This window comes from Lampetra planeri, chromosome 59 (genome assembly GCF_965212315.1).
Source record: "Lampetra planeri chromosome 59, kcLamPlan1.2.h2, whole genome shotgun sequence".
Classification (NCBI taxonomy): Eukaryota; Metazoa; Chordata; class Hyperoartia; order Petromyzontiformes; family Petromyzontidae; genus Lampetra; species Lampetra planeri.
This window is the reverse complement of record NC_136165.1, coordinates 2,032,877-2,048,177: the sequence shown is the minus strand read 5'-3', so window position 1 is coordinate 2,048,177 and position 15,301 is coordinate 2,032,877. Positions and strand designations below refer to the sequence as shown.

General features: G+C 51.7%; 1 protein-coding gene across 1 annotated transcript in view; it reads right to left on the bottom strand.

Moving 5' to 3' along the window:
• Positions 1–2,441: 2,441 nt before the first annotated feature.
• LOC144736168 (peptidyl-glycine alpha-amidating monooxygenase B-like) overlaps positions 2,442–15,301 on the bottom strand; it is a 48,954-nt gene continuing 36,094 nt past the window's right edge. The window contains exons 19-28 of the mRNA XM_078618754.1: positions 13,940–14,056; positions 13,506–13,578; positions 12,151–12,361; positions 10,141–10,338; positions 9,319–9,425; positions 7,888–7,990; positions 7,070–7,168; positions 6,705–6,944; positions 5,777–5,839; positions 2,442–3,681 (exon numbers count right to left, since the gene is read on the bottom strand). Of these exons, the coding sequence (XP_078474880.1) occupies positions 3,458–3,681; positions 5,777–5,839; positions 6,705–6,944; positions 7,070–7,168; positions 7,888–7,990; positions 9,319–9,425; positions 10,141–10,338; positions 12,151–12,361; positions 13,506–13,578; positions 13,940–14,056 (1,435 nt within the window). The 3' untranslated portion in view covers positions 2,442–3,457. The remainder of the gene's footprint in view (positions 3,682–5,776; positions 5,840–6,704; positions 6,945–7,069; positions 7,169–7,887; positions 7,991–9,318; positions 9,426–10,140; positions 10,339–12,150; positions 12,362–13,505; positions 13,579–13,939; positions 14,057–15,301) is intronic.

Genomic DNA, 15,301 nt, shown 5'->3' with positions numbered 1-15,301 from the left:
GTGACTCACTCAATGGACCCTCGATCTTCTTCGCGCTCCCCTTTTTAAATCCAGTATATTAAGTTCGTTTGCTTGCGTGCTTGCTTAGGACCGTGCAAATCTTTCGGTCTTTTTTTAACCCACTTCCCGTGATCCAATTGAGCTGACATTTTGCACACAGACTCGTTGTGCGTGACAATTAATTTTCGTGAAAAAATTTTTCCCAAATTTTACACTGTTTAGGGAATTTTTTAAAAATATTTAATTACCAATTGCTTTAATGGTGGCAGACAATCATCTGACCCATAGGTAGCAGCCATCTCAAGCCAGAGGACGAGAGGACTCTAGCCGCCACGCATATAAAGGATTTATAGTGAAAAACTTTGTTTTTACGGGCTATACTTGTATCCTGTTCAGCGCTCTGTCCCCCTAGTGGCGGATATACCGTCACTACACTTGCATAGTAAGGTCATTGTATTTTTTCATTAGCTATACAGCCAGATAATACGACAAATCGCTAACTTTAAACACCCAGTCGTTAATAAAAGTTGAAGGCGGTATCGTACTATAGTAATAGAGCAAGTGCAGAATCACTGAACTGGAATTGGTGGCTTGAAAGCATTAGCGTGGGGCCCTTGAAAGTGTGGGGCCCGTTGCTACTACATATGAAATTAAAATTAATAAAAATAAAACAAAATGATTTTATTGTTTTATTTTTATTAATTTTAATTTCATTTTTTACCTACGTGACTTTACCGAAAGAACTACGAGTATGAACTTATGGATAATATTGGTCGCGAAAGCCTTACTTCGTGTTAAACTACTGCTCGTTTGATACGCGCATTGTCTTCGTACTGTTCACCTTTTGGCGTTCTCAGGGCTGACACTAGTCAGACTAGGCCATAAAAAATTAACCCGTAAAAAAAAGTTTTTCACTATAAATCCTTTATATGCGTGGTATCGGTTTTATTTTATTATTCATTTCTATTTTTCTTGAGTAAGAGTTTCATTTTTATCACATTGGTATTTTAAATTAAATATGACATTTTTTTTTCCTAAAAAGTGGAACATTTTGGGAAAAAATTTTCACGAAAATAAATTGTCACGCACAACGAGTCTGTGTGCAAAATGTCAGCTCGATTGGATCACGGGAAGTGGGTTAAAAAACGACCGAAAGATTTGCACGGTCGTAAGCAAGCCAGCAAGTGAACTTAATATAAAGGATTTAAAAAGGCTGTCTCTCTCGTGTAGGCCAATACGTTTCAAAGACAATGCATATATTATCACAGCATGTTTTGTTTACATGTTCACCACAAGTACGTGTGGTTAATGCAGACTTGATTCCTTGCAGAAAGGTATCTGGTGTTTCAACATCTTAACACCTGTGTTATTGCCAGAAAGGGTAAAACATATTCTTATTTTTCGTACTTTGATACTGGACAAAAAGGTCCCATGATTACTGCTCATGTGTTGCTGATCCAAAATGAAAATGAGTTATCTCTGCAACTCGTCACACACGCACAGAACAAAGATGAACTCTCGTGTAAAAGTTTATGTTATTGTCGGTGTCTTGACATTGTCTGCATGTAAGAAGCTCTGTAAATTGGAATCTGTTGTCTTAATCCTACAAGGCGCAAAACCAAGATCCTCATTGCGGAATGCCACAAGACGCTGAGTTACATTGTTTTCATAGCTTTATTTTGGTGATTTTGAAAACGTTTTGGTTTAGCCATGTTTGTTGTAGTACAGAGTTAGCCTAATAACTTTAATCTACATTGTCTTATGGTTGTTATTGTTTGACTTGGGATTTTTGCACACGGCGTTGAAATACGGTGTTTTTTTCTGGAAGACTTTGCTGTTTTTTCCAGGATTTTTCTTTTGCGTGTAGTCACTTTAAGATGTTTCTTGTTCATGTTTTTGTTTTGTTGCGGTTGCACCCGAGTCAAGAGCCACATGGCTCACAGGGCTATACCTAATACATGAAACTGAGTGGGGTCACATGGAGTGGTCACGGGGTAAAAACAAAGACAAAGCCCCCCCCCCTGCCCCTCCTGTATAACTTCTTGGCCGCCTTTGTCTCCCAAGTGGCGATGTTTACACACCACACCGGGTACTGCACTCATTTGAGGCTGAGTTGACCGAGGGGAGGCCCATGACCGGTTCAGATCATCCGTCACTGGTGTTGGTCGTGAGCGGGAATCGAACTGGGGTCGCCAAGTTTGTAGGGCAGCGTGCTGATCGCTACAATACCGGTCACGGGGGTGCGGGTGATCACACGACCCGTCACTTGGACTGCTTTTGCTGTGGAGCTTTGTATGTTTACTGTATATTGTGGGGTCAGACACGTTACAACAACAAACAATGCAAAAACGCGAAACTGTCGATGTTTGGGTGGCTCTAACGCATGGCCCCACCCAGCTGGAACCCATCGGAATAGAAACATTAAAACTAAAGACGGCGAGTGTTTGCACAGGTGACGTTTATCATAAACCGGTTTTACTTTTCCACGGTTCGTACGGGAACATCATTTTCACCGAGCGGAGACACAGAGGTAAAGAGAGTACACACACCACTTTGGCACGGACACACGTCATCGATCAAAAGCCGGCGAGGAAACAACTGCGCGCCCGCCCGCCGCTGCAACTGAAGTGCGAAATCAACGATGATTGGCCACGCGATCACGAGATATATACGCTGTGGGACCCTCGAGACGTAGGTAGCCTCATCAGGACAACACGAAGAGCACTCACTACGAGCGAATGAGGCGATACGTAGCACTGCAGAAGCAACACAAATGTTTCCGACTCAACGTCTTGGCACCCGCTCGGCCAATTTTCCTTCAACCAGGTGTGGGGTCCTGTCAAAAAATGATTCGCGTGGGTGAGCCGGCGTCTGCAGCATCGGCCGCTTCTGAGTGCGCGCACGCAACGACGCGCGGGGGTTCCAAGCGTGGCGCATTTCCTACCGCGGTATTTAACGGCACAGCCGTGCGTTTGTATGCGAGGTTTCAGTTTGGTGTTTTAGTTTGGTGTTTTAACATCTTAACACCTGCTGTGTTGCCGGAAAAAAGGGGAAAACCTATTCTCATTTGTATCCAATCGTCCCCCCCTACTGGCAGACTAATGCCCCACGAGGCAAGCCGGTGCTTCGTACACCTCGCACCGCACAGGGAGAGCTGTTGCTGGCGGCGGGGGGGGTGGGGTGGTCAGAATGGTTGAGACGAGATGTCGGGGTAAGGCGCTTCGAGTTGCCGCCGATGCGTTCGAGCGGCGAGCGCCCCGTGTGCATGCGAATCCCCTGCCGACGTGCGTCAACCGGCGGATCAAACAAAGAGCGCGTTCGGCTCGCGGCGGGCGCGGCGAGTCGCCTGTCTTATGGGACGTGGTTCACGTGCGCTTCTCCGGTACACTTTGAAGAAAACGTGGGAGGGCGGGAGGTGGGGGCAGCAGCCAGGGGGGGAAGGGGGCGACACCTCGACTTAGGGAGAGTGTTTGGCGGGCGCCGGAACCTCCTCGTCGTGGGGGCCCCCGGCGGAGCTCGGCGTGTCGGGCTCTCCGCCCGGCGGCGCCGCCGCCGCCACCGCCACCACCTCCTCGCTGTCGGCGGCGTCATCGTCGCCGCTGGGCAGGCGGTCGAAGCCGCCGGGCCGCCTCCGTCGCGCAAGCCACGCGCCCACGTCAAACTTCCCACCGCTCTTCTTGCCTGCGTGACAACAGAGATATACGGGGGGGGGGGGGGGGCGGCTATGAGGCAGTGCACTACAATTGTATTTGTATTTGTATAACGCCAGACGCTTTGCAAGAAGAAAAATAAAAAAAAACTCTGTGCTATATGCACATGGAAACAAATGGGGTCTTAAGTCTTGACTTGAACAGGGGCAGAATATCAGCTGCACGAAAGGGTAAGTTGATTCTAAGCATCGCGAGCAGCAACGGAGAAGGAGCGACCTCCCAAGGAACGAGGGCTGACTCTGGGCAGCTTAGCAAGGAGGCCTTTATTTCTGGAGCTAAGACGGTGTGCCAGATGGTAGATTGAGATGAGAGAGGAGAGGTATGGGAGGAAGGTTCTAGACCATGAAGACATTTTATCACAATCCAATCTTAAAATAGATCCGAGACTTGACGGGAAACCAGTTGAAAAATTGTGTGTGTGTCCCCCCCGCCGCCGAATATCCGATGAGCATGGTTGGCTACGTACGGTCTGAAATAAATTCAACATACATCTGTTTCCCCATCGACAAATATTCAGGAAATATGGTGTACACCTAGCGGAAGGTATATTTGTTCCACTGGGCAGGTTTTTTCCTAGTTGTGCCGTACAGCTCTCCGATTGTAATTGAAATTGTCCCGCGTGTTTGGCACGGTATGTGATATTTAGCTCCGCATGCTGGGAAGTTTCTTCAAGAACTCACACGAAATTAATTTTTCCAAGACGAAGGTACTCTGCAAACCTACTGGCTATCAACAAAGATTCGCTCATGAAGCCATCCAGAATTATAAACACAGACACAAATTCAACCGAGAAGATGGGTACAAACTGAGCAATCATTGGAAGGACGTTATTAACCAGTTTAAGTCATAACTGGCTATGATGTTTCCATCCTACCTGCCGATGTTGGCTGTTATTGCCGACTCTCTGAGTTGCATTTCCAGGTTGGATGTCTTTGCATTGACAGGCTGAATGTCTCACTAGCACATCCACCATTGCGGTGGTTCTCTTACATTGACATGCTAATCTCTCACAATACAATGGCCACCTCCACAGCCTCAGGGCGCCCTCCGATCTTACATTTACATGCAAATACCATCTCTAGCCTCCCCCACTTACCCTTGGGCTACACACAATACAATGGCCACATCCACAGCTTTGGTGGCGCCCTACAGGCGAATCTCTCACAATACAAAGGCCACTGCCCCAGCCTCTGTGGTTGGACCATCTCTAGCTCCACCCACCTACCTTGATGCACCCATCTCAGGCCTAAATAAAACCTTGTCTCAGCAGTTTTCTCTCCCTCTCACCTGAAGACGATTGCTTGTGTTGAGATCGAAACGTCGTGATATTTTATTATTATTTTTCTATCTACGTGGCTTTACCGAAAGACCCGTAGAATATCGTTGACTGTTGCCATTCATATGGGGAGTAGTGGCGCTGTGGTTAGCACAATATACTACGAACCGTAACCAACGATGAATTCGCATCCACAGCTAACTTTTAAGTGGCAAGTGATATCTAAACCGGTCCTGTGCATCCCCTAGGTTGACTCGGCCTTAAACGAGGACCTAGTGTGTAATGTGTGTAAACGACAGCACTAGGGGAGACAATGGCAGCCGGGGCGTGGTGTTAAACCAACCACTGCCTCGTTGGGTCGTGCCCGTCTGAAATAGATGCTCACCGATTCAAAGCTTTCGTGACTGCAGGGATTCATCTTCTTGGTTCTTTCGGTAAAGTCACGTAGAAGGGAAATAATAAAATTAAAATAAAACAAAATAAAATAATTCTCACGACGTTTCGGCCACAACGCAAGCAGCCGTCCTCAGGTGAAGAACAGGTCTGTCGGGGTCTGAATGAATTCAGACGCTGTCTTTCCGACAGCCCTGTTCTTCACCTGAGGACGGCTGCTTGCGTTGTGGCCGAAACGTCGTGAGAATTATTTTATTATGTTTTATTTTTATTATTTTATTATTTCCCTTCCACGTGACTTCACCGAAAGAACCAAGAAGATAGATGCTCACCAACAGCACTTGTCCCCAAGCAAGGCGATACGGGGGATCTTTGTCAATGTATTTGCTCGTGGTACCTCTCAGAGAGCCGAGGAAACCTCCAGGAGACGACTCAGCCTCCCGATGTTCCTCCTTCTCCCCTGCAGGGCACAACAGCAGCGCCACAACCACAACGGTCAACATCAAAACCGCAAAGACGCAGCGCGCAGTTTTGCACGGACGCGCGCAAAACCACGGAACACAATCGGGGAAGGCAGCAGCGAGAACCCGATGCAGCGACTGCCCCCAGCTCTGTGGCCCTCCATTGGGAAGTTTGGCCAACTCCATCAATGAGCGATAATGAGAATCAGAATATTCATACTGCAGGAGGAATCCGATGAGCTATGAAGCTCTTTATTCACATGTCCAGGAGTGCAAAGTACAAGAATGGCGAACAAATCACCCAAACGCATACAAACTAAAACCATCCCCACCCTACCAGGCAAAGCCCAGAGGTATTAACTGATACCCAACGTTAAAAGAGAATCGTGAGAATGTTTTTCATCTTTATACAAGTATAACCCGTAAAAACAAAGTTTTTCACTATAAATCCTTTATATGCGTGGCGGCTAGAGTCCTTTCGTCCTCTGGCTTGAGATGGCTGCCACCTATGGGTCAGATGATTGCATTGCACCATTAAGCAATTGGTAATTAAATATAATATTTTTGTCCTAAAAAGTGTAAAATTTTGGAAAAAAATTTTCACGAACATTAATTGTCACACACAACGAGTCTGTGTGGAAAATGTCAGCTCGATTGGATCACGAGAAGTGGGTTAAAAAACGACCAAAAGATTTGCACGGTCGTAAGCAAGCAAGCAAGCGAACTTAATATAAAGGATATAAAAAGAAACAATTTTCATGAATTTTGGCCCAGTTGAGCCACTTGGGGGGCCCTAAACCTTTTTCCTCCAAGCCTGGCACCGCCACCGCGGGCATCGTGGGGGGAGGGCAGCCGCGCCGTCACCTGGCGCGGCGCGGTGCTTGCGAATGCGGACGAGGAGTGCGGCGAGCGCCAGCACCACGACCGGCGCTGTGAGGAGCACCGCGATGAGCACCGGCGTGCGCAGCCCCCCGCTGGCGCCCGCCGATCCCACCGCCGCCGTGCCGGAACCGCCGCCGCCGCCCTCACCGGCACCGGCGGCGGTGCTGACGGTTCCGGATTTCCCCGACGCCAATTGGGGTGCTCCGGCACCTCCGGCACCACCTGCGCCACCCGAGCAGGGAGAGACGCCAAATTTAAACACAAAAAGCAGTTGACCGCGCCAGTGCGCTGAGTTACGCGGTGAATGCACGCGCTGAGACGGGTGGGGGTCGGGGGGGTGCTCTCGCCTCCGAGCGGATTCCGTGATGGCGAAGCGGCGTTGAGCGTGAGCCGAGCCGTGTGGGCGTGGGCTGGAGCGTCACCGTGCGCCATGGACCCCGTGCTTCCTGCAAGAAGAGGGGGTTGGGGGGGGGTAAGCACACACACGGTGGGGGGGGGGGGTGCTTGGCATTTTGGGCTTTCGGGCCTGCGCTGAGCAACCGCGATTGAACAAAAAACAAGCAAACGCTTGAGAACTGAGTTTTATCAGCGGTGGCTGAAACCTGGACTTGAACCGAGGGTCCTGGCGGTTGCCGGGAAATCGTATGGAGCCATGTGGACCTCCGATTAAGCACGGTTGGCCGTGTACGGTGCGAAAGAAGTTCAACATACGTACAACAACAGCCGCCATTCGCCACCAGGTGGCGGTGAAGTCGCCACGGCGCCTGTGCCGGGCCAGATGCACTTTGAGGCCACGTTTCATTTTTCAGTTTCATTTATCAGGTATAATCCTGTGAGCCATGCGGCTCTTGACTCGGGTGCAACCGCAACAAAACAAAAACATGAACAAGAAACATCTTTAAGTGACTACGTGAAGTGTCGAAGGCTCTCTGCTGGCGGGAGTGTCACGGGACAGACCCAGGTGCCACGGGTTGACCGACTGAGATGACTGCTACATGCACCAGCTGTGCCCCCGACTGTGCCACCTTTAGCTGCCCGGCGCTCCTCTCTGCCCTGCGTTGTTCTTGGGAGGGCGACGGCCTCCAACTGACCGGTAGCGTTCTTCACGAGCCTCCTCCACGAACATACATAACCAACGTGCGGCGGCGCGGGCGCGCCCACCCACCGTTGCGAGCCGAGAACTTCCAGACGCGGTTGAGCCACACGTCGCCCACGTAGACGCCCTCGCCGTCGGGCGACACCGCCACGTCGTGCGGTTCCGCAAATCCCTGCAGCAGACACCGCACCGAGCACCACCACCAGCCACCACGTTAGCCCTTATACCCTCCGACCATTCACCACCCAACGGATTCATCATCGTCATCACATATCTGCCCTAGCTTATTACAGACCAATTCAGAGCTTATTGGTCACCCCGTGCCCCTTATCAATCTCAACGTTCATCCTACAAAGTCCCATCACAAGGGAGAAACACAAACAAATAAAACTAAATTTGTGCCTATATTGAAACGGCTGTACGCCGTATGGACCTGAAAACTCAATTACCCTGTACAAGAATACGGGGTAAACCGTATGGGTTGACACGGTATATCATCATCATCATCATCGTCGGCTGCCACAGCTGTGTGTGTGTGAGTGTTGTATATTTCGTGAAAACATGCGAAGCATCTTTAGATTGAACGAAAGGACAATATTTCCCAGAATGGTGATAAGTAGCCTAACAGATTCATGTTTGCTCTGTGCATCTTTGTGGCCAGGCGTGGTGCTGGCCACCCTCCCCCTCGTGTGCCACAGTGCCGGCCTTCATAAGTGCTGCTCGCTAACAGCACTTGCCCCAACAGCTTGTTAAGGCTAAACGTGGAAACTTTGTTTTTGTGCATTTCTGTGCCACTGGATCCTTGTGCATCTGGAGGTTTGTGTCTGCCTGCCTCTGTGTGTATGCGGGTCTGTGAGTCTGTGCGTCTGTCTGCGTGTCTGCGTCTATGTGTGTGTCTGTGTGAATGCGTCTGTGTCTGTGCGTCTGTGTGCGTGTGTGTGCATCTGTGTGTGTGTGTGCGTCTGTCTTCATGCGTGTGTGTGTGTCTGTCTGCATGCGTCTGTGTGTGTGCGTCTGTCTGCATGCGTCTGTGTGTGTGTGTGTGTGCATGTGTGTGCGTCTGTCTGCATGCGTCTGTGTGTGTGTGCGTCTGTGTGCGTGTGTGTGCATATGTCTGCATGCGTCTGTGTGTGTGTGCGTCTGTCTGCATGCGTCTGTGTGTGCGTCTGTGTGTGTGTCTGTGTGTGTGTCTGTGTGCGTGTGTGTGTGTGTGTCTGTGTCTGTTTGCATGCATCTGTGTGTGTGTGTGTCTGTGTGCGTGTGTGTGTGTGTGTCTGTGTCTGTTTGCATGCATCTGTGTGTGTGTGCGTCTGTGTGTGTGTCTGTGTGTGTGTCTGTGTGCGTGTGTGTGTGTCTGTGTGTGTGTCTGTCTGCATGCGTCTGCGTGTGTGTGTGTGTGTGTCTGTGTGCGTGTGTGTGTGTGTGTCTGTGTGTGTGTCTGTCTGCATGCGTCTGCGTGTGTGTGTGTGTCTGTCGGCGCATCGGCGCTGGGGGCCCTGCCTGCTCCGGGCGGAAGGTGCCGATCTGGCGCCCGGTCTCGAAGTCGAGGATGAACCCCTGCGTGGGGTGGTGCTCGTTGGCTCCGTTCACGGCGAAGAGGACGCCGCCTGCGGCACGGGGGGGGGGGGGGGGACACCCGGTGGGGGTCAGTACATTCGTTCACCGCGCGGTTCGGCACGTTGTCCGACGTTTCGTTCCACGCGCTGAGCAACACGCGGCACAAAACCCCCGATATACATCGGGCAGCTGCGCAGGACAGCCGCGAAAGCTACGAAGTGCCAGTTCACTTTGTTTGTCGAGATAAGTGTGGTTTGGACAAATCAAGGTTGTTTGAAAATCAATAGGCTTGTGTACCTCCCTGCCAGCATCGCAGTTTGTGCTCTGTACCGGGCCCCTATTGAAATATATTTTAAAAAAGGTAATCAATAGCATGGGCACGCATTTAGATGTCATCGTCTCACTCACGAGCAGGACTGCAACGCGTACATTCTCCACGTTCATGCACTGCGATGAGAGTGGGGGGGATGTGACTCACAAACGTGTTATATACACGCGACCACGAGACACGTGGCATCAAGATGATGATTTAAAAGTTGCATCGCTCCCAGTGGCTTCCTAACATCGGAAGGAAGAGCGTTCCAGACGGCCGCGGTAGCGCGTCCGAAAGCGTCCGCGCGATCACGGCGACCGTCTCTGTTCGAAAGCCGCCGTCGCCGCTGCGAAGACGGCCGATGTTGGCGCGACGGTGGTTTTACGCTCCTTGTCGAGATTGTCAACGACGGAGCTGCGCGGCTTCCCCGCCGCGCCCCGCCCCACACTGACCGTGCGCGGGCGAGTAGGAGGCGGCGAACACCCGGCCCCCGAACTCCGGGAGCCGGAGCTCTTTGAGGAGCCGCCCGCTCTCCGGGTGGAAGCAGACGACGCGGCCGTTCTCTCGGTCCGAGGCGCACACCTGCGCGCCGCCGCGCGCCACCGTCAGGCTGTGCGGCACGCGCAGGCCCGAGCCCGTCCTGCCACCCTCTGTGGGGGAGCGCGGGCGGGTAGAGAGGGGGGGGCACGCAAGCGGGGGTCGCACACGAGGTGGGGGGTGGTGGGGGTGTGGGGTGGTCACGAAGGGGTCACGGAGGGGTCACGGAGGGGTCACGGAGTTGTCTGAGATGCCTGCTGGAGGTCAACATTTTATTTTATTTGTTTATTAACCATGAGGACTTGTTAATGGACGATGGTAACACAAGCACTATACAGATATGATGAGCCCATCGTGTACTATAGAACTATGGAACTACAGTAAAACCTTGGATTGCGAGCATAATTCGTTCCGGAAAAGTGTTTGTAATCCAAAGCATTCGTATATCAGAGCACTCGTATATCAGTTGTGATCACGTGACGCTCGGCAGACAAAGCGTATACGTACTACTCGTATTGCAAGACCTCGCTCGTTTATCAAATTAATATTTATTTAAAAATGTTGCTCGTCTTGCAAAACACTCGCAGACCAAGTTACTCGCAATCCAAGGCTTTACTGTATATGATAAACCACTGTACGCTGCACTCCTTCAAAAGAGGAGGAAGAGCAAAACTACACGAACTCTCTCTCTCTCTGCTGAAGCTCTCTTGTCGTGGCATTTAGCTTTCTGAACTTGATGCCACACGCACGAATAGAACTATACCAGGGGTAGGGGTCAAACAGGGGTCACAACGAGGTGACGCGAGGTACAAAGAGGGTGTAGCAGTCCTAATAATCGCGCTAATTTGTAACGCGCACAGTTTTCACTTGCCCCGAAGGCAGCGACACCGTGGCATGGAGCCCGGCTCGGTAGTGGTGGTGGCGGCGGCGTTCTTGGTACATGGAAATAACGACACCAGACTCGAGTCTCGGTCGACTCGCACGTTCAGCACGTGATGCAATGCAATGAGGTCAGGCGGTAACATCCCGGTGTCACTCAGTGACGCAACGCGACTTTGCTTAACACCTCAACGTTAATGTTCCGTTCGATCGAGGAGCTACTACTGCTGTGTGATGTTATCTTGGTGTGGTCTGGGACTGTTGTTGTTGTTGGTATTGCCGCCTTGGCCAAGCTTGATAAATCGAACTTGCGTATTTAATTGATTTATTATCTATCTGTAGTTAGTTACGTGCTTACCATTTTCTAAAATGTTCGCTCCTATCGAGGGTTGTGTTTGTATTGTGTTTGCTGTTGTTGTAACTTGCTAGACCCCACCCCCTTACTGGACATCTGGAAAAAAAGCTTTACAGCTCATCGAATTCCTCCTCCTGCAGTGTAAACAACGATTCGCACTCTCCCTCTTTCAAATAAAACAACAACAACAACAATGTATTCGCTGAAACAACAGTTGAGTCACCAAACGAACCATTCAAGAGCCTCATTTACAGGTGGCGCCCACCGCCGCCCCCGGCGTCCCAACTAGAGGCCGACCGAAACTGAATTTCTGGTTTCGGCCAAAACCGAAAGTTCAAAATTGACTTTCGGCCGAAACCTAAAGTAAATCGAAAGTTAGAAATGTACTTTCAGCCGAAACCGAAAGTTAAAAATTTACTTTCGGCCGAAAGCGAAAATAAACCGAAAGAAATTTTTTTTCTTTCGGCTGAAACCGAAAATTAAAATTTACTTTCGGCCGAAAGCGAAAATAAACCTAAAGAAATTTTTTTTCTTTCGGCTAAAACCGAAAGTTAAAATTTACTTTCGGCCGAAACAGAAACTATGCCGAAAGAGGCCATCTGCAAACTTTCGGCGCCGAAACCGAATTTCGTTCGGCCTCTTGTCCCAACCGTATCTACGTCCCCAGCCGTACCCGCCTCCCCAGCCTTACCTGCGTCCCACTCGCCCAGGAAGTCCCCGCGGGGCGAGTAGTGGACCACGCGGTGGTTGCAGTAGCCGTCGGAGACGTAGAGGTGGCGCGAGAGCGGGTGCACCGCCACGTCCGTGGGCTGGCACAGGCGGCGCGCGCCCCCGCCGGGGCGCCAACGCTCACCCAGCGCCAGCGACGCGGGGCCCCGTCCCCCGGGGCCCAGCTTGAACACCTGGGCAGTGGGGGAGGGACAGCGGAATGGTGAACACGGCTGTGTGTGTGTGCGCGTGTTTGGGGGAGCGGTGGCGCGGCGGTTAGCGCGCTGCGCTATGAACCCGGCGACCCGGAGTTTGATACCCGCTCACGGCCACCAATACCAGTGACTATTATCTGAATCGGACCTGGGCCTTCCCTAGGTCGACTCAGCCTCAAATTAGAACCTGGTGCGGTGTGTAAACATTGACACTGGGGGAGACAAAGGCAGTCGGGCGTGGTGCTGGCCACCCACCCCCTCATGTACTGTGCCGGCCTACATAGGTGCACGCAAACAGCACTCTGTTAATACTATCGGGTAATTGTGTTGTAATTGTGTTGGAGGAGTGATGGTGCAGTGATTAGCCAAGTGACCCGAGTTGAATTCTAGTCCACGTCCAAACATCAGTGGCGAGTGTTATCTGAACCGGTCTTGGGTACCCAATCATTCACCAAACCACACTAACAAGCGTGGTGAAATATGGTCTATAGAGTGTACATTGGTACGGGTGAATGCAGGTGTGTGTGGGTCAGTGTGGGTGAGTGTGGGTGAGTGCGGGTCAGTGTGGGTGAGTGTGTGGGTCAGTGTGGGTGAGTGCAGGTGAGTGTGCAGGTCAGTGTAGGTGAGTGTGCGGGTCAGTGTGGGTAAGTGCGAGTGAGTGTGCGGGTCAGTGTGGGTGAGTGCGGGTGAGTGTGGGCGAGTGCGGGTGAGTGTGGGTGAGTGCGGGTGAGTGTGGGTGAGTGTGGGTGAGTGCGGGTGAGTGTGGGTGAGAGTGGGTGAGTGCGGGTGAGTGCAGGTGAGTGTGTGTGAGTGTGGGTGAGTGTGGGTGAGTGCGGGTGAGTGTAGGTGAGTGCGGGTGAGTGTGTGGGTCAGTGTGGGTGAGTGCGGGTGAGTGTGTGGGTCAGCGTGGGTGAGTGTGCGGGTGAGTGCGGGTGAGTGTGTGGGTCAGCGTGGGTGAGTGTGCGGGTGAGTGCGGGTGAGTGTGCGGGTCAGCGTGGGTGAGTGTGCGGGTCAGCGTGGGTGAGTGTGGGTGAGTGTGGGTGAGTGTGCGGGTCAGCGTGGGTGAGTGTGAGTGAGTGTGGGTGAGTGTGGGTGAGTGCAGGTGAGTGACATGTTCCCTCACCTGATGCAGTGCCACGTCGGTGACCCACAGATTGTCATCGGGGTCAACGCTGAGGCCATGCGGCATGAAAAACCTGGAGGCAGAGGTAAGCAGAAACACACAAAACCAGAAATCCCCATACAGCCTTCAGCAGACTGCATGTTGAAATGTGGTTAGCGTGTCGATAGTGTGTGGATAGCATGTCATTCGCGTGTAGTTAGTGTGCAGTTAGTGTGTCGTTAGCGTGTCGTTAGCGTGTAGTTAGTGTGTAGTTAGTGTGTCATTCGCGTGTAGTTAGCGTGCAGTTAGTGTGTCGTTAGCGTGTCGTTAGCGTGTAGTTAGTGTGTAGTTAGTGTGTAGTTATCGTGTCGTTAGCGTGCAGTTAGCATGTCGTTAGCGTGTCGTTAGCGTGCAGTTAGCGTGCAGTTAGCGTGTCGTTAGCGTGCGTTGCTGACGTGTCACGTCCTGCCGATCCGAGCAGCTCCCCGGTGCCGGGGTTGATGGTCAGGATGGTGTCCTCACGGATGGGTCCACGATCCCCGTGCCGGAACGCGTGCCTCTCGTCAAACGAGCTGCCCACGCGCGGTCACACAGAGCCACCGTCGGTTAGCGACGCCTCGCGACCACGGTGGACGCACAGAGCCACTGTAGGTTAGTGAGGACTCGCGACCACGGCGGATGCACAGAGCCGCCGTTGGTTAACAACCACTCACGACCATGGCGGACGGCCGCTACCGCAGAGCAGAGGTCGCAACCGGGTACCCGATACCCGTACCGTACCCGATACCCGGCTACCCGTACCCGGCTGGGTACGGGTACGGGTAGGCCGCGAGTCACTGGTGAGTAACCGTTTGTCACTCATTTCGGGTAGGGTACGGGTACGGGTAGGGAACGGGTACCCATTTGCGACCCTGGTGCGGCCGGGTACGGGTACGGATAAGGAATCAAAACCCGTTTGCGACCTCTGCCGCAGAGAGCACATCGCCCCAGCCACAACCCCTGGTCCTATCGATAACTATATAACTATAACCCTGACACCAACGCTAAATACACAGTCCGAGTCATAGCCCGGGCAATAACTCAAAAACCCGAATCCCTAGCCTTAATAATAACCGTGTTCCTGATTGTAGTCTTCGCCTTAATCCTCATCACAGACATAACGACAGCCCTCGTCTTAACCCAGATCTTAGCCTGAACACTAACCTTAGTCCTAAACCTAAAAATATCAAAAAAATTGCCATAACCACATCCGTTACCATAATTATAACACTAGCCATAATAATAACAACAAATTATAACCCTAACACTGCCCCTATTGAACCGTGTCATCACACGTACAGACCCCCTCTTTTCATCTCACACACATCCACTCATCCTATCACCTTTTCATTAGACACAACAACAAATGCCGTCTGCCAGTACGTGACGATGGCGTCACCACGGCGCTTGCGCCAGGCTAGGTGCACCTTGAGGCAACGTGAAGTGTCTAAGGCTCGCTTGAAGGTCACGAGACAGATCCGGGAGCCATGTGCGATGGGCTGGTAACCCCTCCACCGAGCATTAATTGTGCCAATAACCACGGTAGAAACACCCAATTAATCAGAATCAAAATATTTATTTATACTGCAGGAGGAATCCGATGACCTGGCAAGCTCTTTATCACAGATGGGGGTGGGTGACCTGCACAACGCCCGGCCGCCTTTGTCTCCCCAGGGACGATGTTTACACACCACGTACTCTATTGAGGCTGAGTCGACCTAGGGGAGTCCCAGGACCGGTTCAGAAAATCGTCACTAGCGTTGGCCGTGAGCGGGAAT